At 40.9% G+C, this 23,340-nt stretch overlaps 1 protein-coding gene across 13 annotated transcripts in view; it reads right to left on the minus strand.

Moving 5' to 3' along the window:
* PTPRT (protein tyrosine phosphatase receptor type T) overlaps positions 1-23,340 on the minus strand; it is a 654,130-nt gene that overhangs the window by 137,742 nt on the left and 493,048 nt on the right. For 6 of the 13 annotated variants that reach the window (XM_077459099.1, XM_077459107.1, XM_077459097.1 and 3 more), the window contains 5 exons: positions 14,872-14,901; positions 9,780-9,922; positions 5,526-5,603; positions 5,206-5,241; positions 2,890-3,077 (listed from right to left, as the gene is read on the minus strand). In XM_077459099.1, coding sequence (XP_077315225.1) covers positions 2,890-3,077; positions 5,206-5,241; positions 5,526-5,603; positions 9,780-9,922; positions 14,872-14,901 — 475 coding nt within the window. The remainder of the gene's footprint in view (positions 1-2,889; positions 3,078-5,205; positions 5,242-5,525; positions 5,604-9,779; positions 9,923-14,871; positions 14,902-23,340) is intronic. The other 7 variants (XM_077459098.1, XM_077459104.1, XM_077459110.1 and 4 more) reach the window with 3 other exon arrangements.

The raw sequence follows: 23,340 nt of genomic DNA on the forward strand, positions 1-23,340 counted from the left end.
TGGATTTGTGCTATCTTTATGTGCTATAGCTATCACTACACTACTGTCTAAACTCGCAAATGCTCTTTTGGCTGAATGAGCACATATTTCTACACACATATTTCTATAGAGACACTCCAGGAACTCGGGAAAAGCCTTTCCAGAAGAGTAGAGGGCTTATAGCCACAAAGGGGGAGGGGGGGGGGAACTAATTCCAAATTATTGCCCATGGTTTTGGATAGGCTGACCAAAAAGCTCATATAGGTGTGATGGGCAGGTTTTCACAAACTTTTGGCCCTATATTGTATTTCAGTCTTTCTGTATTTGAAAATCATCTTGGTGGACTGATCTTTTTGAAGTCGTAAAGGAGTTGTAAAGGCGGGATGTTTTTCTATGCATTAAGATAAAAAAAATCTTCTGTGTGTGGCAGCCTCCCCAGCAACCCACTAATTACCTACCTGAGCCCCTTCTCTATCCAGCGATGTCCACAATCCCCTCAATCATCCAGGACACCCCTCCTGATTGGCTGAAACAGAGCAATGGTGCCATTGGTTTCCATGGCTGTCAATCAAAGTCAGTCAGCCAGTCGGGGAGAGAGGGGGCGGGGCTAGGTGTCTGAATGGATACACGGAGCTCTGGCTCAGCTTGGATGCCCCCTGTAGAAAGTTGCCGTCTGAGGGGCATTCAAAGGAGGGAGGGGCTAGGAGCAGTGAAGAGGGACCCAAGAAGAGGAGGATCCAGACTGCTCTGTGCAAAACCAACTGCTCAGAGGAGGTAAGTATAACATGTTTGTTATAAAAAAAAAAAAAAAAGACTTTACAATCACTTTAAGCTGGTAAAACACTAGTATATTTTCCAATGAACATTCATATGAAAATTAGTACAAACTTTTATATGAAAAGTCTCAGCATATTCAATGAATGTTGTTCAAAAGTGTTGCAAAATTGTGTTTGTTTTGAGCATTCAACTTTGGAATGAATGGACTTTCGTGAATGAAACCACATACGTTGTTAGAAATTCATTTGAAAAACAAATTCATTTGAAAAATAAAATCCACCCTATGTTTTCAAATTTACTCATCAGTGTGATCAAAAGCGAATCTCAATTTGACCCCACCAATGGTTAGAAAAGCAAATGAATCCTCTTAACGTAAAAAAGTTTGAACGAAATCCTACTAGTCTATGGCCAGCTTTAGTAGGTCCTCCTGCTATATTGCGGCATTAAATTCGAGCTTTTACAAGCTATCAAGGGCGGACACAGTTTTTGATTTGTCAAAATGAACTCTAGAAAAAAGAATGGAAGTGTAAAAATCATTCTGACTTGTCTCCTTAAAATCAGCCGAAGGTGTTAAAGAGTTATTGTTTTAGTTTTATTATTGAGGAACAAAGCAGAGCAATTACTTGAAGTAGGTGCTTAGAATTGTGTGTTATAGTGTATTATTAAAGAAAGTACAGAGTTGCTGAATGAAGTATGTGTAGCAGGCTGAATAGAGAAATCATGGAAAGAGGAAAATGTGTGAAGTAAGATAATGGAACTTGGTATTGTAGAGATTCCAGTGTAGAGCAATGCAGGCAGAAGACATTTAAGTAGTGCAGCTGGGTGGAGCCTGAAGATATCGCGTACAAAAAACTGTCTAAGCCTGGGTACACATAGGTCGAAAATTGTCTGAAAACAGTTGAACCGAACGACTTTAGGCCCAAGTGTACAGCTGTCTATTCTACAGAAGCCGATCTGATAGCTACTAATTAGCCTTTCGTATTGTCATGAAGAAGTTGACTGTTTGATGTAGCCAACATGAACAGTTTACCTTTAAAGCAAACCATTATCATATTTAAAGAAATTAACACTTAGCAGAATGGCCAATCAGGATACAGTACAGTGGGTATTCAGGGTTCCCTAAATTCTGGGATGAACTGATATACAAATATCCCTCTGCTTTCTTGCTCAAGAGTCTAGTCCCACCAACTCTCTCCTCACTACTGGCCTATCGCTATATTGGACAACCTTCCTAATCAAGAGTCAGGTGCTGAAGGCAGGAGAGGGCAGGGGCAGACTCTCAAAAATTGTATAGTGGAGCACCCCAGGATTTAGGGGACAAGGGCTATTTTACAACAAATTCTATCAAATGTGTAGCCCACCTGGAGGTCGTTGCTATATTTCACAACTGTTAGTTTTTATTATTTATAATGGGCACATTTGCTTTACAGCACTGTTGATCATGGTTATTGGTTCTCACCCTTCTTCCCACCAGCTCAGTGTCCTGATACTCTATCCCCCCAATCCTTTCAGCCCCAATGCTGTCTCTATACTAATCTGTAATAGAGATCAGATGGAATCCCGAGGCACATGCCATCCCCCAATCCCCATTAGTAGTGAAACAGAAGATGCAGCGTGAAAGCCAATTGGATCAAAGGAAGGAAGATCATTTGAATAGTTGACAGTGATATTAAAAACAGACCCATTTACATTCCCGCAGTATAAAGAATTGATATATTACATAACACTTTACCTATTATAAATAAACATACATATCATCCATGTGGAACTAAACAAAGTGGTGAAAGAAGCAGCAGCTGGTGCAGCTTGCATGATTCATTGACCCTGTGGGAAGTACATCAGTTAGTATAGATGGCTATTTTCTATCAGTGCAAATAAAATTGCAACACGGCATGTTATAATGTAGTTTCAGTGCAAAGTCTATAAACCCGTGCATATAAGAATGGATCATTCCCTACAGAGTTCAACAAACCATACACAGTTCACCACTTTGGGTCTAATAACTCACTGCTGAATGCTTTGTCATTTCTATTCTTGAACATGTTATCTACCTACACATAGGTGCACATATCTTAGGCATCATGTTGTTGAGAGAACCAACAAATGGAATAAAAGCATAAAAGTGTTACCCACCTCATACTCTTCCTTAAATCCATACCCTTGTCCCCTCTTCATCTGAGTTATGTGTTGTAAAAGGTCTGCTACACGGATGGCTGGCTGTAGCTGCCCACGAGGATACGCCATCTCCAGTGGCTCACATGTCCGGTAGGGGTGAGTCTGTATGGTCAGTGTCGGCTGATTCAGCTCTACATGGCTGTTGTCTGTGAAAGAAACAAAGATTAGGATGAGCAAAATGTCCAACATTTGCAATATTGCAAGATTTTATAGCAACTTAAAATATTTTAACACTGGATTCACACTTCACATTTTTTGAAGCCTCTATTAGGGTACCTTTTTTTCCCTATTGTCTAAAAAGCTCAAATAACATCAAAATAACAAGCTCCCGACTGTTGTTGCGGTACCCCGGGTACCCTACTACACATTCTTGCGACATGCAATAGCATTTGTAGTTTCTGGCGGAAAACTTTTCAATTGATATCAGAAGTTGCTGGTATTATTACCGCAACAAATTCTGCCCTAGCCCTACTTAATATTGGCATTGACCAATTTCCACACCAAATTCGCTGAACAGTAGCTAACATTTTACTTACGTTTTTCTCAGCCAAACAAATTCTAACTAGACATTGGAAGCAAAACTTGGCTCCTAATTCGTCAGAGGTTGTGAATGTTACCCAACAACACTATATTTATGAAAAATCTTTGATTCCACACCTAAGTTCTCTCCATGCCTTCAAACACATTTGGGGACTGTGAGCCCCCTGGTATCCACTTTAGGATCCAGGGTACCCTCGGCCTAAGATTCTATAATGTCTTTTTTATAATGTTTCTTGCATTGCCTTCTTGCCTCTTTGTCTATGTTGCCATAATATTGGTGATGTTGTTGTTGTACCTTAATAAGTGCCTTGTAAGATGTACGTTGATGTCAAGACTTGCCTAAATACACCTACTCGCTATTCTGTTCTAGCTGTTTGAACGTGATGTTAACATTTTGTACTGCAATTAGCGGCTGTGTCCGCAATTCTGTGATTGTTCATTTTATTTACAAAACGAATAAAAACTATTGAACTAAAATAGCATCAAAATATAGCAAAACAAATAAGCAAAAATATTAATTTTTATTTATCACATCTACTGTATGTAACCATGATCAGGAAAAACTGATTATGGATGATGTGATTTAAAAGAAATGTATAAATTAATTTTGAATTGGAAATTGTTTTTGGCAACTCAGCTATTTGGCCTATTGGCTTTCTTGACTTCTGGGTCACACTATACAAAGATTTTGAGTATAGAGGCGTTGAGATCTAAAGTAGGCTATTCACAGCATGCCAGTTAAATGGCTCATCTGCAAGCCTAAAGTGTACTACCAATTGACTTCTAGTGGTAAATATACAATTATTTATATGCAATCGTTTATATTTACCGTATCTCTCCCAAGCATACAGAAAAATGTAAAAATATACACAAACACCATAAATCACTTAAAAGAAAAACTCAAGACAGCGCATATTTTCATAGCCACTGCCCAGAATGTGAAGCCGACTTTGAGAATCTCTCTAATCTGGTTCTTCTCTCATCACTCCTCGGAAACAAATTAGACAAAGAACTAGGTGTCTATTAAATTTAAAGGGCACTCAAAATGCCAACAGTGACTTGCTTGACGACCTAGGGTCCAGTAGAGATACTAGACATGAGCTACTTAATTCCTGAACTATATACTCAAAGAGGCGATGGAAACTTTTAGACTTGCGGGTACAGTCAGATGAAGGAAAACTTCAGACAAGCTAAATAGCTCTGGCGAGGCGGCTTCCGTACAGCAAGGCATCCGTCGATGGGCACCCGATAGTAACTCAAGCCACATAAATACAGTAAGGAGCAACAGGACAAAATTGGATAAAAGAATAGTTTGGAGGGGGTGTCCACATACTTTTGGTCATATATTAAGTATAATGATAGACAGGTACCCACAAACCTTTATGCATATAAAATATTTTTTATATATATTTATATATTTAATATTTAGAAATATAATGCATTTCCATTATCCATCAGCCACTGTATTGAGGGTATCCAAATAGCAGTTCAATACTCGCTGCACAGAAGTTGATTTACTAAAATTGGAGAGTGCAAAATCTGGTGCAGCTCTGCATTGAAACCAATCAGCTTCCATTTTTTTTTTGGTCAAACCTAATTGAACAAGCTGAATTTAGAAGCTGATTGGCTACCATGCATAGCTGCACCAGATTGTGCACGCTCCAGTTTTAGTAAATCAACCCTACAGTGCTCAGTACAATAATTTGCTATTTAAAAGCATTTTCTTTTATTTACCTAGAAGGGTTGAAGAAGGGACGGTGTCTGATGAAACTGAGGAGCAGATGAGTCCCAAGGAACACAGACGGATGTGGAAGTTTAGGAAAGAATAAAAAAGGAAAACAAAATTAGACTCCGGTTACTTAAACATGTTCTTCTCATCTCACAGTTCACTGACAGATACAGTGAATTAATGCTAGAATTTTAAACTACTCATTGTAAATTCCATTCTCTCATTAATATACAGCATACAGTTTCACCAACTGAGAGATACATTTCTGATGACAACTTTGTTGACTTGCAATGACATCTAGGTTTCGCTTGAGTAGAAGCCCTACCTGAGTAGCAGGAATTGAGCAAGGATTTGCCCTGCAGGTTTTTGCTTTGTACAGAGAAGGAGCAGGGTGAGGAAGTACCTGCAGGAAAACAGGTTAGAGGTCAGCCTACATGAGGAAGACCCAGACATCCCTACAAATAATGTCACCTTATCTATAACCTATCAATACTTGGACCGAGTGAAATATCATTGGCATATCATACCACAATCGCTTACAAAGGGTTACAATTCAGGAGGCTATCAAGGTTTTTGGCCTGGTGGAACGAAATGGTGCTTACATCATCATGCTACTCTCTTTTACTCTATCTACTTTCCTGTATCTGAAACCTTGTCACATGATCACGTGTGTTGGTAGACTTCCTTGCAGTGTTTTATTAAACTTTTTTTGGACAAAAGAGAGAATGGATAAAAAACTGCCAAACTGCCATCCCATTGAGGAGAGTTAAATTCAATTCTTGTGGACAGTATGTGGGAAGATCTCTCCAAAGTGAGGACAATCCTATTTTAGTTAGTTGTTACTGGAAGAGGAGTTCCAATTGGAAGATTTCCCCAAATGTTGGATTTTTTTCCTCATTTATGGTCTCAGAGACAATGCTCACCAGGACAAACAAAAAGGGTGGATCTCCTAAGTTGGGACACAGACAGCTATAAAAATGACAAGGGTTCTAACTATATTCAAGACTACAAAAAACAGTTTTTGCTTTAGATCAGGGGTGTCCAACCTATGGCTATGAATGCGGCCCAACACAAAATCTTAAACTTATTTAATTTTTATTTTTTTTCCTTACTTTTGTTAGCAATGGGTGTACACAGTGAATACGGGTGGCCGAAGAAAAATGTGACAGTGTCTCTTTACTGGACATTTATAAATTTTATCTTCCCAAAGGAAAATATCCCACTCTTCGCAATTATACCTTATTCATGTCATCAGTTTTCGACAGCACTTATATTTGTGAGCAACTATTTTCAAGGATGAAGCACGCAAAAGGCAAAATTAGAACCAAAATATCTAAAGAGCACCTTGAAAAATCTATTGAGAATTGCTACTACCTCCATTGAACCAGATATGAATGTGTTAGTTTATCAAAAACAGCGTCAAATATCGCACTAGTTTTATGTTGCCCTCTTTTACTTTTATAATAAAACATATTACAAAAAATTTAAGGTTTATTACTTATTACCTATAGATAGGTACATTAGCTATAATAGTGATCGTTAACTTGTGATCTACCCAACTTTTTCTGCTCATCAGCTCTCCTTTGTGTATTTTATGTGTTGCCCAAGACAATTCCTCTTCCCAGGAAAGCCAAAAGGTTGGACACCCCAGGTTTAGATAAACTTAAAAAGTGAAGGTCACTAGAAGACACAGCAAGAAAAATGCATAGTTGCAGTGGGCTCAACATGGTATGTTTACTGTAAATGGTATTTGGCGTTACAGCCCTAACAATGAAACTTTGCAGCAAAAATCAGGAAAGAGTCACTGTTTTAAAAGATTTTTAAAGCATACCTCTCTTTAACTTATTTTAGTTATTGGATAGATTGGGGAAGAGTTAGAGAGTGTCGTCTTTTTATTGCTGTCTACCTTAGGAAATTCTCTAAATGTCTTTGTCCTGGTGACCATTGTCACGGGGGGAAAAAAAGTGATGGTAAATCCAACATTTTATTTCATTGATATCAGAACACTAGGGAGAAATGTCCCAATGTGAACACTTGTTCTGGTGAAAACTGCCTATAAGGTGATTTTCCCTCACTTTAGAGAGTGTCTAGTAGACAGTAAGATAAGGAAAATCTCCCTATCAGTCCATAAATATAAAAAAAAAATCAATTGAAACTCCACAGAGCAATAGGCAATATCATCAGAAGGACTAAGGTGAAGTCTTGGATGGCACAGCAAAAGTCCAAATATTCTTTATTATAACCACAAATCTAAAGTTTTGGATTTAGATACACAGATGGCTTGCTCTGGGTGCTTTCATAAGAAAATATATATATTAGCAGCATGATCTTCATGTCCTACATTGTGTCTCAACCTTTATTTATGCCAGAAATAGGAACAATGTCTTGCTTGCCATTTGCTAATGAACAGTCAACAATTCCAGGCACGTCCAGCTTTAATTTTACTTAACAAAACTTCACCCTACTTTATTTTAAGAAGGTACTACAAATTGGCTCGTTTACTAGAACAGAATTAGAAGGCATTTTTGGCTTCTATTTACTAATTAGCAGCCAGCATTTCCAAGCATGACCAGCTTTAGTGTGACTCACAAAACCTCGATGCATTTTTTGTTTTAGAAGATGTTGCCAAAAATGCTTCTTTAACTAAAATAACTGAAATTAGTAAATCGTACACATAGGGGAGCTATTTTCTTATTCAACCCTTGAGTTTGGGTCTTAATGTAGCCCCTTTGGGTTATTGCCTTCTGTGGGTACTTCTGCTAGTCCTGCCTATGAGGAAAAAAGCCCCAACTCTCTTAATCAGCAAAACCCGCTCACTGAGGAAAGCAAAAGTTTATGCAAACCCATCATCATCACACTAATTCCTCAATGCCCACACAAGCCATCATGTATCAGGACTGAAAGAGCAAGTTCTTGCCCTGTATTAAAACATAAATTAATCCAAATCAATGGCAGCATTGGCAAACTGGAAGCTGTGGTCCCACAAAAAAAGTCTACATGCATCAATGTTTCTGAGAACTGAAAAAGAATTAGCAAAAGTAGAGCTGAAAAAAGACTAACTCCAGCCATATCCAGATTGTTTTTTTGCCTGTGACCCCATTTGGGAGATTTCCTATTACGATTTGTCCTTGCCACACCCATACACAGAATGGATGAGGTAAAGCAGTTTTTGTGGACAGGAAGGCACACACAAAATATTAACATTTTCATCAGTTCTAATCTTTCCCCACTATGCTAAAAAAATAAAATAATCTGTGTCTTAATTGGAGAGAGATCCCCTATCACTTTCTATTCTAACAGGTAATGAGAGGACATTTCTGCAATAGGGACACCGATGGCCTAAAAACTAACAGAGTGTCTAAGCCTGCTGATTTTTTTAAAACAGACACTTATGCCACGTACACACGACTAGACTTTTCGACGGACTAGGTCCGACAGTCTTCCTGATGGACTTTCGGCGGAGTTCCAGCGGACTTTCCGAATGAACGGACTTGGACACACACAATCACACCAAAGTCCGATGGATTAGAACGTGATGACATACAACCAGACTAGAATAAGGAAGTTCATAGCCAGTAGCCAATAGCTTCCCTAGCATCGGTTTTTGTCTGTCGGACTAGCATACAGACAAATGAATTTCTCGGTCCGGTGGAGTTCCGACGGGAACATTTAAAACATGTTCTATTTCTAAAGTCCGCCGGATTCTGTCAAGCAAAGGTCTGTGGAGCCCACACATGATCAAATTGTCCGATGGACTCGTTCCTTCAGACCTTTACTGTCAAAAAGTCCGGTTGTGTGTACGCGGCATTACCTGTCAGATTCAGCACTGTTGTCCCCCAGCCGGTTCTTCGCCAGTCTTCGGGTCCCCAGCACCGGCATTCTTATTGTGGGAATCAGCTATGACTCCTTGCAGCTTCAAAGACAGCTTCCCACTGCGTATGCATGAGCTGCACTGTGCTATGTGAATGATCCCGCAGCCTCCTGGGACCTGTGACACAGGAGGTTGCAGTTGGGGGGATGAACTTCGGGTGGAATCGCCTAGGCAATCCAACCTAAATTAGGAGTGGGTACCTATCAAAACTAGATACCCGCTACCCCCCCCTCCACCAAAAAATTTCCAAAAGTGTTAGAGGAAGGGGAAAGTTGGACATAAAGCGAAACTTCCCTTTTAGGGTGAAGTCCCGCTTTAACTCAACTTTACAAAATAAAAAGGCTTGGCTAGAGGTGGCCTTTAATTAAAGTAACCACTCAGATTGTCTGTTTGATTTTCCTGCATGTAACCTGATTGTTTGCTATGGGCAATCTGTTTTTTTCCAGTTGTTATATTCACTGAGTTGCAACATGGAATGATTAGTATCTGGTCTGGGAGTCACTCTCCATTTAGGCAATCAGAGTGGAAAACCAATTAGAATTAGATCCTTTTCTATCGTGCTAATAAAGACCACCGTGACAGGCTTGGGAAAGAATTCTCATCATTCCAATTATACTAAAGCATTATACTGTGGAGCTGCTCTTATAGTTCATTCACAATAATTGTACTAATGATATCTCCATCCCCAAACCACTGTGATGTTCTTACTGAATCCGTTGACGTCCTGGCAGCTGGAGAACGTATCTTCATTTCGGGTGGAACTGAGTTTGCCGGAACTTTTGTCTGAAGCCACCAGACCCATTTCCCTCTGGGAGCCACTTTGGGTCTCTTTCTGTTTCTTGGCCAATTTCCTAGAGGCAGAAAGAACAGCATCTGACAAATTCAAGACCTGGAAATGTCATCGACATAGAAAAGAAAGATTTGCAGCACTGTGTTTCCCGTTATCACAGACAGACACAGAGGGAGCCATTTATTGTGACTATTGTTCCTCAACCAACTAGATGTCAAATGTAGGGCTATGTGGCATTGCTTCTCTTGTTTAAATGAAGGAGATCATAATTGGTGAATCATTGGATAATCAGATATTGGATAATCAGATATAAATGCGTTTCAACTGGCGAGCACAACGACAGACCTTGCACATAGCTGTATATGGAGCAAGCCAAGGAATATTACTGCTTTTCATGTTGTAATTGGGAGCTCAGGGATGCTTGGCAGACATTAGGTTGCCCATGTTCGTAATGTTATGACACTTGGGCATCGCTCCCTTTAGGCTTTAGTAATTAACACCTTACACATCCTCCACAAGGAAAGATTAATCCACAGATCACTAATGAGTTCAAGCCAACCATTAATAACAGGCAGTGGATTGCTGTGATGATATTTTTATGCAGACGGAGATGGGTGTAGACTGCTAAAAATTCAGGCTGGTTAGAGAATAAACATACTCAAAGGAAACAAGCATAGCGATATAACCTATAAGACTAGCTACGGGATTCTAATATTTATATGTCTTGTGCTTGTCATACAAGGCATTTTACCAGTGATGGGCCACTGCCACCACTGCCCCTCCTGCCCCCACTGTAGCCATCAAATCCTGCCCATCTGTCCTCCCCGTTAAATAATTTTACTAAAAACAAGAATTTTTCTCCATCCTAATTAAAATTACTTGTAACAACAGCTCAGGATATGCCTATGTCCTATTAGTGTTGGTTGGTATTTATCCCATTCTAGGTGGAGAGTGATGATGCTGCAGTGTGGTAGTGTCCATTCACCCGCCACAGTTATAGCACCTGCCAGATACAGCTGATCTTTACAACCATGTGCAATATAAGTCAACATGACTACCATTCCCCTTTAATCAGTACTAAATGCTACTTGAAGCTGTAGCATTATAAAGTACTCTCAGACCCCCAAGGGCACCAGAGTGGCATTGTCTCAAACATGAACTTCTGTGTTCATGCAAATTGAGAGGGAAGAGGAGGAGGAAATAAATGTTGCCAGATGCTGTCAGTGCTGCTCTTTATAGGGGATAATGATCAGATTAAGCTTTCTGATCTGCCTATTTAATTGCTTCCAGTAAGAGTGGTCATGCACATGCATAAACATGAGACTGGCTGCAAATGGCTGCCTTATATCCATAGGTAGCTTTTGGCTCTCTATAAGCTTTCATGGGCATTCTTTTTTGCACCAGTAATATTCAAATGTTTCATCATGAACTACCCAACTAAAATAATCTTTCAGAAATGGTCTTGGTGCTTACAAAAATGAACACATATAGGTTGTAATTATGAAGAAGCTACTGCCCCCAGAGTCTACAACTGGCAGCTGACACAAGAGTGAGCATATTCTACCACAGTGGTCTCCAAATTGCGGCTCAGAGACCAGACGTGGCAGTTTGCTTGGGGCACTATTCCTTCCACTGATACCAATGATTGGACAGTATTCCTCCCACTGACACCAATGATGAGGCACTATTCCTCCCACTGACACCAATGATGAGGCACTATTCCTCCCGCTGACACCAATGATGGGGCACTATTCCTCCCACTGATACCAATGATTGGACAGTATTCCTCCCACTGACACCAATGATAAGGCACTATTCCTCCCACTGACACCAGTGATGAGGCACTATTCCTCCCACTGACACCAATGATGGGGCACTATTCCTCCCACTGATACCAATGATTGGACAGTATTCCTCCCACTGACACCAATGATGAGGCACTATTCCTCCCACTGACACCAATGATGGGGCACTATTCCTTCCACTGATAGCAATAATGGGGCACTATTCCTTCCACTGATACCAATGAAGGGGCACTATTCCTCAGTGACACCTAGTGGTGGTCTGTCCATACAAGGTGCATGGGCACAGTCCCCCCCATTCATGGGTCAGACCCTCTATTCTACATGTGGGGCGCCGGACGCATGGATTCCAATCTGGGCTTTTTTTAGCACATGGTTAGAGCCAGAGATTCTAATAGGTTTCAAAAAAGGCTGGGCTCAGTGAATGGACATTTGCTATTGACTTGTCACACTGATTCTCCTCCCGGTCAGTCAGGAAGAGGGTTCTGAGACCCGTTTACTGATTGACCGAAACCTTCCAATTGGCCTAGAAGAAGGAGGGAGGAAATGCTGTGATGCAGAGGAGGAGAAGCAAGGGGAAGCTGCTGCCCGTCGCCCTTGCCAGAGGTGAGGTAAGTGCCAGGCTGGGAACTGTGTAACCGATCGACCGGACGGAGAGTGGTGGTGGTTGCAGGTAATCTGACAGGGGGGGGGGGGGTGACATGTGGGTGCACTGTTTGTTACCACCACCAGAAACATACCAGTGGACACCATTTCTGACACCAATGATTGAATACTATTCCTTCCACTGACACCAATGATGGGGCACTATTCCTTCCACTGATACCAATAATGGAGCATTATTTACTCCCATTGCCACAGTCGGACCCCCTCAAAGTCTAGAGGACTGTAAACTGACCCTTTGTTAAGAAAGTTTGGAAACCACTGTTCTACCATAAAATATCCTGCCCAGTAATCTTAAGATTTGCGATTCACCTTCTAAAATAGCTAGCGGTAAAGGTAGAGTCCCTTACTTTGGGACACAATGCCCATGAGATTCTTTAACCATTTAAAAAAGGTGCTTTGAAGCCTAAATGGTGGGTTCATTTGTGTAACAAGCAGATAGATTTTCTATTTTACTTTGCACACTATTACAAGCTTGTGCTATCAGACACAATCTTGCAGAAGCAAATGAGTTGCTTTTTATCAGGTCCTAGAACACTATGCAATGTAATAGCATAGGCTTGATACCCTGACCCTGATATCTGGCAAGGCGGATGTAGGCAGTGTGGAATGAAAGCAGGTGATTCGGGTCAAACAGAGCGATAAATGAAGTGTAAACAAGACCACATTTATTCAAAATGGAAAGGAGAAGAAGGAATGAAGAAACTATAAAATAATATCCTAAAGCAAGCCTATTCTTTTTAAAAGTAAACTTTGAAGATGCCATAAAATATCTATTTTCTTTTTATAGCCATAAAAACCCTCTATTCTGGTTAACTTCATTACAAACGGGTTCAACATACCTAATTTGGGGGCTAAGCTCTGCCAACCACCACCTCCAATGGTAGCGCCTACTAAGGCTTGTCAAGTGGGATTTAGTTTAGTTTAGCGGCAGGGCTTAATCCTAAAGCGGAGAATACTGACTTGGTAATAAAGTAAGCCAGAATGAAAGGAAAGGAAAGAAAAGGACTAGTAAAGAAAAGCCAAGAGCAGGTTCTGTGTGGTGGGACTTATATAGGGTTCGATAATTTACTAGGGAAAATTCCAAGGCATGTTGTTTTTTTTTCATGCATTTTACACCTAGGAGAGTGTAGAAGGAGCACAGAGTCCACTCAGTGCAGTAAGAGCAGCATGTTGGTAGAGCAAGAATCCGGGACTCCTGATTTTTTGTTACAGGCAGTGGTTCCATTATGACTCCAACTTGTTAAAATTAAAGCAGTATTGAACCCAAAACCAAAAATGTAATATATTACAGCTTACCAATCATTAGAGTGCCCTCACTTTTATGAAGTCACCTTTGGACAGAAGCATTGTTAGTCTTGGGGGAGGGGAGTGTTAGATGTACTAGCAGATTTAGATACACTAACATTGTTACATAGCAGATGAGGTTGAAAAAAGTCCATCAAGTCCAACCTATGTGTGTAATTATATGTCAGTATTACATTATATATCCCTGTATGTTGTGGTTGTTCAGGTACTTATCTAATCGTTTTTTGAAACTATCTATGCCCCCCCCCCCCCCCCCGCTGAGACCACCGCCTATGGAAGGGAATTCCACATCCTTGCCGCTCTTACAGTAAAGAATCCTCTACGCAGTTTAAGGTTTTCTTCTAATTTTAATGAGTGGCCACGTGTCTTATTAAACTCCTTTCCGCAAAAATGTTTTATCCCTATTGTGGGGTCACCAGTACAGTATTTGTACATTGAAATCTTATCCCCTCTCAAGCGTCTCTTCTAGAGAGAATAAGTTCAGAGCTCGCAACCTTTCTTCATAACTAATTTTCTCCAGGCCCTTTATTAGCTTTGTTGCCCTTCTTTGTGCTCGCTCCATTTCCAGTACATTCTTCCTGAGGACTGGTGCCCAGAACTGGACAGCATACTCCAGGTGCGGCCGGACCAGAGTCTTGCCAAACACAAGCAGGTACAGTTTTTTCTTTTGGGATAAAGGTTTTAACCTCTTTAAAATTTGCATATAGCCACAACTTTTTTTTTGGTTTTAGACAGAGTAGGGAAGGACTAAATCCCTGGCAGGTTATATTTTTGGTGTTTATGTACCATTAGGGAATTTTCTCTTTACTTTCTGTCCCAGAGATGCAGGAAGACGCAAGGAAATCTCCCAAAATTAGGGGAATTTCCCTTTTAGGCAGTGGTCTCAAACCAGTTCTGGGGACAGTTCTAAAGTTTTAGATTTGCCCTCACTTTCCTTCTCACCAATAAGAATAAAGAAGTGACTAACCCTTCCTCACTCTATAAAGGTTTTGTCTAGCGATACACTTTAACTTTTGTGCTTGATGAAAATAAGTCTACTTTTTATCTAGATAACAATGTAATAATGCAAAAACTAAGCAATCTTCACCTATACACTACCTTATACAAAAAAAACAACACCTCCATGCAGTGTTGTACAGCACATGAAATGATATGAGTTACAGAAATGCGGATGTGCAAGGGGAAGAACCTGGAAAATCTGGATAACGAATATGGGGTGGTTTCTGCAGGTACTTACAGATAGTATGAATAGGAGTACACATTTCTTCTAGAGGATGGAGAGCGGTCACATGGGGGGGACCGAAAAACGAGAAATAAAAAGAAAAGAGGAATAATTAGATGTGACAGCATGACCTCACCTGGGTGATAGAGTGACATCAGACAAGCGTATGGATGTGAAAAAGCTTACCAACACAATATCTAAATAAATGATGGAAATGCAGAACTAGGCTACCCACACTTGGACAATCTTAACAAACCAGTGTTATACATAGCTTTTTGTATATAACAATGGACAATCAGGAGCAGGTACATCTCTCAATAAGTAGTACATACAGATCCCTCTCATATAACCTTGCCACATGATAAGTAACCCCAACCAATCCTAAGTGGGGGACCATCATGTTTATGGTACCTGCAAGGTCCTCAGGTGACCATGCTGCAGGGTATAGGAGTGTATATTGGTATTGTTCCCTAGAAACAAACCAAAGCTGTCTATAAGTACCACTTCCCTTCTTCCCTGTCCATAGACATTAACTTGTATATTTGGTCTAGCCAAGCATATATGTTTACGGAGCAGTCTGAAGACAAGGGTTCCTAAGGATCGCCAGATTGCGGCTGCACACCTAATCATCCTTATATTTCTGTATCTCCAGTATATGCCAAGAGAGCTATAGATAACACCTACACCCATTATTATCAAATTTGTATCTGACTCAAAAAAATTATAATTTTAAAGGAAACATACTGAGAAAGTAAAGAGGCTGCCATTGATGATGGTAAAAAAAATGCTACTTTCCTGGCTGTTTTAATGAATCAGTGGTTTTAGTACTTTCTGACCTATAAACCTATAAACCTAACCTATAAAATATACAGAGGAACCTTGGATTACGAGCATAATTCCTTCCAGGAGAAACCTGGAACTTCCCCATAGAAGTCAATGGAAACTAAGATAATTCGTTCCTCATTGACTTCTATTGCATGCAATACCACAGGTGGCTATAGGTGGGGGGTGGCGGAGAGCCTCAGAAATACCCGGGCACAGCTCGGCTAAATTCAGAAATGCTATGAAATGCTCAGAAACACGTAGAGTATTTCCGAGTGATTCCGAATATTTCCAAAGGGCTCCGAATGGCTCCGTACCATTCTGAGTGTCACCTGCGCTCCCCACATCTCTGGCCAAATGCAGTACTGCACACTCCATTGGTTGAATCCTGCTCGTTTTGTGGGACAACACTCACAAACCGAGTCAGGATTTCTTAAAAAAAAGTTTCTCCTCTTTCAAAACGCTTTTTAACCGAGTTACTCGTAAACAAAGGTTCCACTGTATATAGATTTGTTTTAACTTAAGTTAGCCATAGACTGATCGTATCTCGGATGATTCAGCAGGAACTGGCCAAGATTTGACCCATGTATGGGCAGGCTGAATGTACCCAAGTTGATCGATCGATCCACTTGGGTACAACCAGCCTGCCGGATTTTACATGCGATTATTGCTATCAGCTGTTATAGCCTCTAGCAATAATCACTGTGTTCTCCCAGCAGTAGCCTCTAGCAATAATCACTGTGTTCTCCCAGCAGGGACCGCTTCCCCCACCCCCCGCTGGGAGAACACAATGGTTCTGCAGGAGGGATTCTGTCAACACTGTCTCTGGTTGCAGGAAAAAAAATCGCTCCATGTGTGGCCGGCCTTGGGCGGGCCGGAGAGCTGAATTCACACTCTGCAGAGCTCAGTGAGGAGAGCTCTGAGAGCTGATTGGAGGGAACTGACATACCCCCCTTCACACAACACACATGAACAAAGCTGAGGCTGTCAATCAGCTGGAGATCCCTCCTCTGTTACGATTTTTTTCTTGGTGTCAGGAAAACTTTGTCAGAAGTGATTCATGCTAATAGCAGAGGAATGAAGCATCAGACAGAAATGACACTTAGTGCAACACACTATACAGGGATTTGTTTTGTTCATATTTCATGTCTGAGGTTTACAACCACTTTCAAATAAATACATATATTTAATCAGACACAGACTGGTGCAGATGATAAACACAACATTCCAGGGGATCATGCAGGTTCTGGGTAAGACAGCTGTTAAGGCTAGAAATAAATGAAAGCATATATGAAAAATATTGTAGTGAGCAATCTGAGTGTTATCACTAGTCATAAATGGTTATAATTTTGGATCAAGGGGCACAGCCCTATATTGCCTAATCGCACAGTGGTTTAGTGGGTAACAATCTCGCCTAGCAGTAAAAAGGGCCGCTGGTTCGAAAACCCAAACACAACACTACCTGCCTGGAGTTTGCATGTTCTCCCTGTGCCTGCGTGGGTTTCCTCCAGGTACTCTAGTTTCCTCCTACACTCCAAAGACATGCTGGTAGGTTAAATGGCTTCTGCCTAAATTGGCCCCAGTATATAAATGTGAGTTAGGGACATTAGATTGTAAGCTCCTTGAGGGTAGGGACTGATGTGAAGGTGCAATGTATATGTAAAGCACTGTGTAAATTGACAGCTCTATATAAGTACCTTAATAATAATAACACCAACACACATTAAGTATTTCTGAACAATCACATGCAACTAATTAGTTTGATACATTTGATGTACTAAAATAAATCTTAAGGGCTCCTTCACACAGACATGTCCATGTATGAAGCCTACTCTGCTCAGTGGGGATCGCTTTGTCCATCCCCACTGAGCAGGAAGATGATAGGTCCATCTTTGCACACGGTGCAGGGACAGACCTGTCAGAGCGCTGCTCTCCCCCATGGGGGATCAGATGAGGATGGATCGTAGAGTCCGTTGTCACCCAATCCAATCCTCAGATGGATGGAAAAGTAGGTTTTTCCTCACACTTTTTCAGATCGGAGCGGGTCGGATGTCAGCGGACATTCCACCACTGACATCTGACGCTCCATAGAGCAGAAAAACAATACCAATTTTGTTTGGGTACAAGTTCGCACAAAAGCGCAATTTTCAGTTAAAGCAATGCAGTGCTGTATCGCAAAAAATGGCCAATGTCTTGTATCGCAAGAAAGTGGGTAAATCCTTCCGGGGCTTAAGTGGTTAATAACAAACATGTTATACTCACATGCTTTGTGCAATGGTTTTGCACAGAGCAGCCTTGAGCTTCCTCTTCTAGGGTCCCCCACCAGTGCTTCTGGCTCCTCTTCTTTAGCGAGTGCCCCCATAGCAAGCTGCTTCCTATGGAGGCACTCGTGCAGGCCCAATTTTGGACTCCGCTGCCTGCGTATATAAACACAGACAGCTGGGCTCTGTCCTTCCCCTCCCTCTTCGAAGGATTTGATTGACAGCAGCAGGAGCCAATGGCTCCTGCTACTATCAATCTGCCCAGCGAAGAGGTAGAGAGCCAAGAGAGCAGCTGCTCCCATGCACAGCGCTGGATCGAGACTGGGCTTAGGTAATTATAAGGGGGGGGGAGGGGGCTGCACACACAAGGTTTTTTTATCTTAATGTAGAGAATGTCTTTACCTTTAGAACCACTTTCAAATAAACTTTATATAGGCTGTAACCCGTGGTTTTGAAATTTTGCTACGTATTGGTTATGCGCATTAAGTATAATAGCTGCAGGTGCTGTATTATCTTCTTTGAAGAAAAACAATATATATATATATATATATATATATATATATATATATATATATATATATATATTTAAGTTTGAAGCCCTATGGCTGATATAGATATGTACAACATTTAGACTTAACATAGACTTACAACTTCCAACATGAAATGGACCTGAAGTGTGCCCTGGTTTGATGGACGGTATACCAAAATAAGGGGACATACCCAAGATTAGAAATGGGTATTGTGAAGAGAAATGAATTTGAGAAATGCCCAGAAAAGGGGATGGGAGGGTGGGTATTATGCACAGGAAACCGACAAAGACCACAGGCGAGCAGGCTGGTTAAATTCCCCTCGGGCTCCTCCCATAAATTCAGCCCACCATACTGGCCTTCTTACATATGGTTGAAGCCCTATGGCCAATACGAATATGAACAACATTTAGACTTAACATAAGACTTACAACATGAAATGGACCTGAAGTGTGTCCTGGTCTGAAGGACGGTATGCCAAAATAAGGGGAAAAAACATTCATGTAGGGGTATCGTTTTTTATTAGTTTAGTTTATTCATCAAGCGAGTTTGGTGAATGCCTGTGCCATCTCCACCTGAGGATTGGGGATGTACCAGGTGAAGCAGGCAGATTTCCACCTACCTAATCCACCTCACCTCTTCCACCTCTCTTAAATAAGTGAGACGTGCCTGAACAAAGCGGTGCGATACTGGCGCTACTGGATTTGAATCGGAGTGAAGTACGTAAAACGGACAGATGTTTGGTACGATAGCGGTATGAGTGAGTGGCTAATGCTATGGCTATGCGTATGGTTTTTTAACGAATGACTCATAAGTTCGACATCGAGGTTTGGTGACAAAATATCTAACAAAAATGCATGAAATGATAGGTCAAATGAAACCCTACCAGCGACAGTCGAGCCAGACACATTGTACGAAAACTACAAACTCGGAACTCGTGGACGCTAATGAGTTTCAAATAGTCACCCTAGTGGCGTGGTATCACGCACAGGAAACCGACAAAGGCCATAGGCGAAGGGCTGCTCCCATAAATTCAGGCCACCATACCGGCCTTCTTATATATATATATATATATATATATATATATATATATATATATATATATACACACACACACACATATATATATATATATATATATATACACATATATCTATATATAATTTTTTATTCAGCTATCTTATACTCTTATTCTCTACCAATGACATGCACACAGCCATGGCGGTTCACTCTCATTTTACTCCTTCGCATTACTCATTATACAGTAATAATATAGTACAACTAATTACACCTAGCTATAATACACAGTTAGCACTCATATTACTTCTGTCAGTAATCTTTTTTTTTTCAGTACAATCACCCTTTATTTTTTTCTGTTCTAACAATTTACACAGCCAGTTTCTTGTATAAAAAATACATTAAGACTTAGTTTTTCCTGCTGTCAATTATTTTATCTGCATGCTGCCACGTAGTTCACTTTTTTTTTTTTTTTTATCAATAGATTTTTATTGAAATTTTGCAGGTTACATATTATGCAGACATATACATGAGAGAGCATTAGTCTATATGCATAATGATATATTCAGGGCTGGATTAACGTAGGGGCTATTGGAGCTGCAGCTCCAGGCCCCTACCTTAATATAGGCCCACCCAAAAAGGACAGACTTCTCATGGAAAGCAATGGGCCATCAGGAAGAGATTTCCCCTGACAGGCCCTGCAAAGCAGAAGGGTGCCCAGTAAAAGGTCCACCAAAATCCTCAGCACCAAGCACATGATGCTCTTAATCCAGCTCTGGACATATTACTCAAACATTGCTCAAACATGAGTTGATAAAAGGTGTGACTAAACAGTGTGTGTGGATTCCAGTTTAAGTAATACGAAAATAACGAGTAGTAAAACATTGTCATATAAAGATGTATAACTGATAACCTGGGAGGGAAGGGTAGAGGGTAGGATGGGGTAGGGGTAAGGGTAAGAGTGTGGGGATATGGAGGAAAGGGAAGGAGGGTAAGGGAGAAGAGAGCAGCAGTATTTTGTTGGAGCGTGAGATATGACTATCAGTTGTTATTTTTCTTTGTGTACCAAATGTACCAAGGATTCCACAGGTCTAGTGTTTAAGGATGCGTGTGTTTCCCATGTGAAAGGAGGGTTTCATATGTAAAATGTGTTTGCACTAAGTTAACTACTTCAGCCAGATGGGGAGTGATATTAGTTTTCCATATACCCCTGAGTAGAAGTGTTGTTGTTTTGTTACCAAGAGAATACGTGTGGTCACTAGGCTGAAGTTCGGTGGTATTTCAACCGTGTTTAAGTTAAGGGTGGCTAACTGTGGAGTTAGTGTGATAGAGAGATGTATTATTTCTTGCAGCATGTCTCTTACATCTTTCCAAAGCTGTTGTATTTGAGGGCATGTCCATAGAATGTGTAGGAGTGTACCGGTTTGGCCACCATCTCTCCAGCATACATGTGAATTGTGTTTATGAAACTTGGCTATTCTGTGTGGTGTCAAGTACCATCTCATTAGTGTTTTTTTGTAAGTTTCCATGAGGTGCAGGATATTGCTTTCTAAACAGAGTTGATTGCTGTAGTAATCTTTTATGTCAATGTAACCCATCCCTCATTTAGATCTGTGTTTAATGAGTTTTGTATGGCTGCATCTGGATTTTTTACCTTGCCAAACATATTGGCTCAGGATGGATTGGAGGGAGTTGAGGTAGGAAGATAAAAGCGGGATAGGCAGTGTGCGGAAAATGTATAGTAGGTACAACCATAATTTAGTGTAATTCCCAGGTAGGGTATACCATTGTCACAGTGCCAAGGATACAAATTTCCAAAGAGGTTACTGGTTATTGCATCCATTCCTAAGTCTAGAATGTAAGATTTATGTTCATTAATCTTATAATAAGAGACATCGCTAAATCTTTTCAATAACATTTGTACTGAAGCCAGGGAGGAATGGGGGTTTGTGATCATAATTATTACGTCATCTGCGAATAAATTAATTTTATGTTCTATAGTGCCAATTTTGAAGCCTGTTATTTTGCTATTGTTTCGTACATGTTCTGCTAGGGGTTCCATTACTGGATTAAAGATGATTGGTGAGAGTGGGCAACCTTGACGGGTGCCATTCGTTATAGAAAATGGTTTAGTTAGCATCTCTGATGTGTATACCTGTGCTGAGGGGGAGGAGTAGAGTGCCATTATGGCAGACAGTATGGGTCCCTGGAAACCGAATATACTGAGAGTAGCTTTAAGGTACTCCCAATGGACTCTATCGAACGCCTTCTCTGCATCCAGAGATAGGAGTAGAGAAGGCGCCCGAGGGCGACTCAGCATTGTGGATTATATTGACAATTCTTCGCGTTTCATCGGTTGTCTGTCTCCCTTTTGTGAAACCTGATTGGTCTTGATGGATTAGAAGGGGCATTAGATTGAGTAATCTGTTGGCTATTAATTTAGCATATATTTTCATGTCTAAGTTGAGGCGAGAAATGGGTCTGAAGTTTTGTGCACATGTAGGTTCCTTACCTGGCTTTGGTAGAGTGATAATCAGGGCATTTAGGATTTGAGGAGGGAGAGAGGAGGACGAGGCAGCGTCATTGCATACTGTGGTTAAGAAGGGTGGTAGAATTGTTCCAAATTGCTTGTAATATTCTCATGTAAGTCCATCTGGGCTTGGAGATTTGTTAGAGGGCAGGGCTGAGATTATGTTCCTGATTTCTAGAGCAATAAATGGGGTGTTTAATGTGAATAATTGTTCTTTGGATAGTTTTCCGGCGGACTTTCTACCGAACGGACTTGGCCACACATGGACACACAGAAAGTCCAGCATTTGCTAGCGTGATGACATAGAGCACGTACGATGGGACTAGAAAAAGGAAGTTCAATAGCCAGTAGCCAATAGCTTCCTTTTCGTACTTGCTTCTGAGCATGCGTCATTCTTAGTCCGCCGGACTAGCATACTGATGAACGTATTGTCCGCTGAAACCCAAGTCCGGCGGAAAGATTGGACTGCAAAAATACTTTCTAAGTCCGCCGGACTTTACGCTGAGAAAGTCCGCTGAAGCCCACATACGATCGAATTGTCCGGTGAAATGTGTTTCGGCGGACTAAGTACGCTGGACAATTTGATCGTGTGTACGCGGCATAATTTTGTTTTTGTTGCAGGATCAGGAGTAGATTGATTTTGGTTTTCTAATGTTTTGATATCGGAGTAGGTTTAGACTCTGTGATCCTCTCCTCCTCTCTTTAGCACCAATTTGTATGAGTATCCCTCTTATGAATGCTTTATGGGCATATGTGTTATCCCTGACAGTTCCTGCATTAGTGTCCAAGTATTCTTCTAGGTGTTCTCTGATGTAGGTAGAAAGGATTGGTGAGTTAAGGATTGCAGCATTTGCTCTCCAGATCCGTGTTCGTAAGGTTGATGGTGAGTCCTCTACGGTCATGTGACTGGCACGTGGTCTGACCACATGATGGTGGATATTTCTGAGGAAGATATTTTGGGTAATGTCCACTTGTCCACTAAGAAATAGTCAATTCATGTGTAAGAATTATGGCGAGGGGAGAAGTAAGAATAGTCTCTTTCGGTGATATGGTGACCTCTCCATACATCAAATAGGCCATTGGACCTAATGAAGGATCCAATAGGTGAGGGTAGAGTTAATGGAGTTATCCGGGACTATATTAAAGTCTCCACAGATGATAAATTGACCTTGTTTAAAACGGTTGATTTTCTTCATCAGTTTGGATAGGAAGTTAATTTGCTTCTTATTGGGGGCATAAACTATTATGATGGTGTATCTGTTGTCATTCAGGGTGCAGTCTAGAGCAAGGTATCTGCCATCAACGTCAATGAGGCTATTGTGGAGAG

The sequence above is a fragment of the Lithobates pipiens genome, unplaced genomic scaffold, assembly GCF_037356315.1.
Source record: "Lithobates pipiens isolate NorthernLeopardFrog02 unplaced genomic scaffold, aLitPip1_a1.2 Scaffold_28, whole genome shotgun sequence".
Lineage (NCBI taxonomy): Eukaryota > Metazoa > Chordata > Amphibia > Anura > Ranidae > Lithobates > Lithobates pipiens.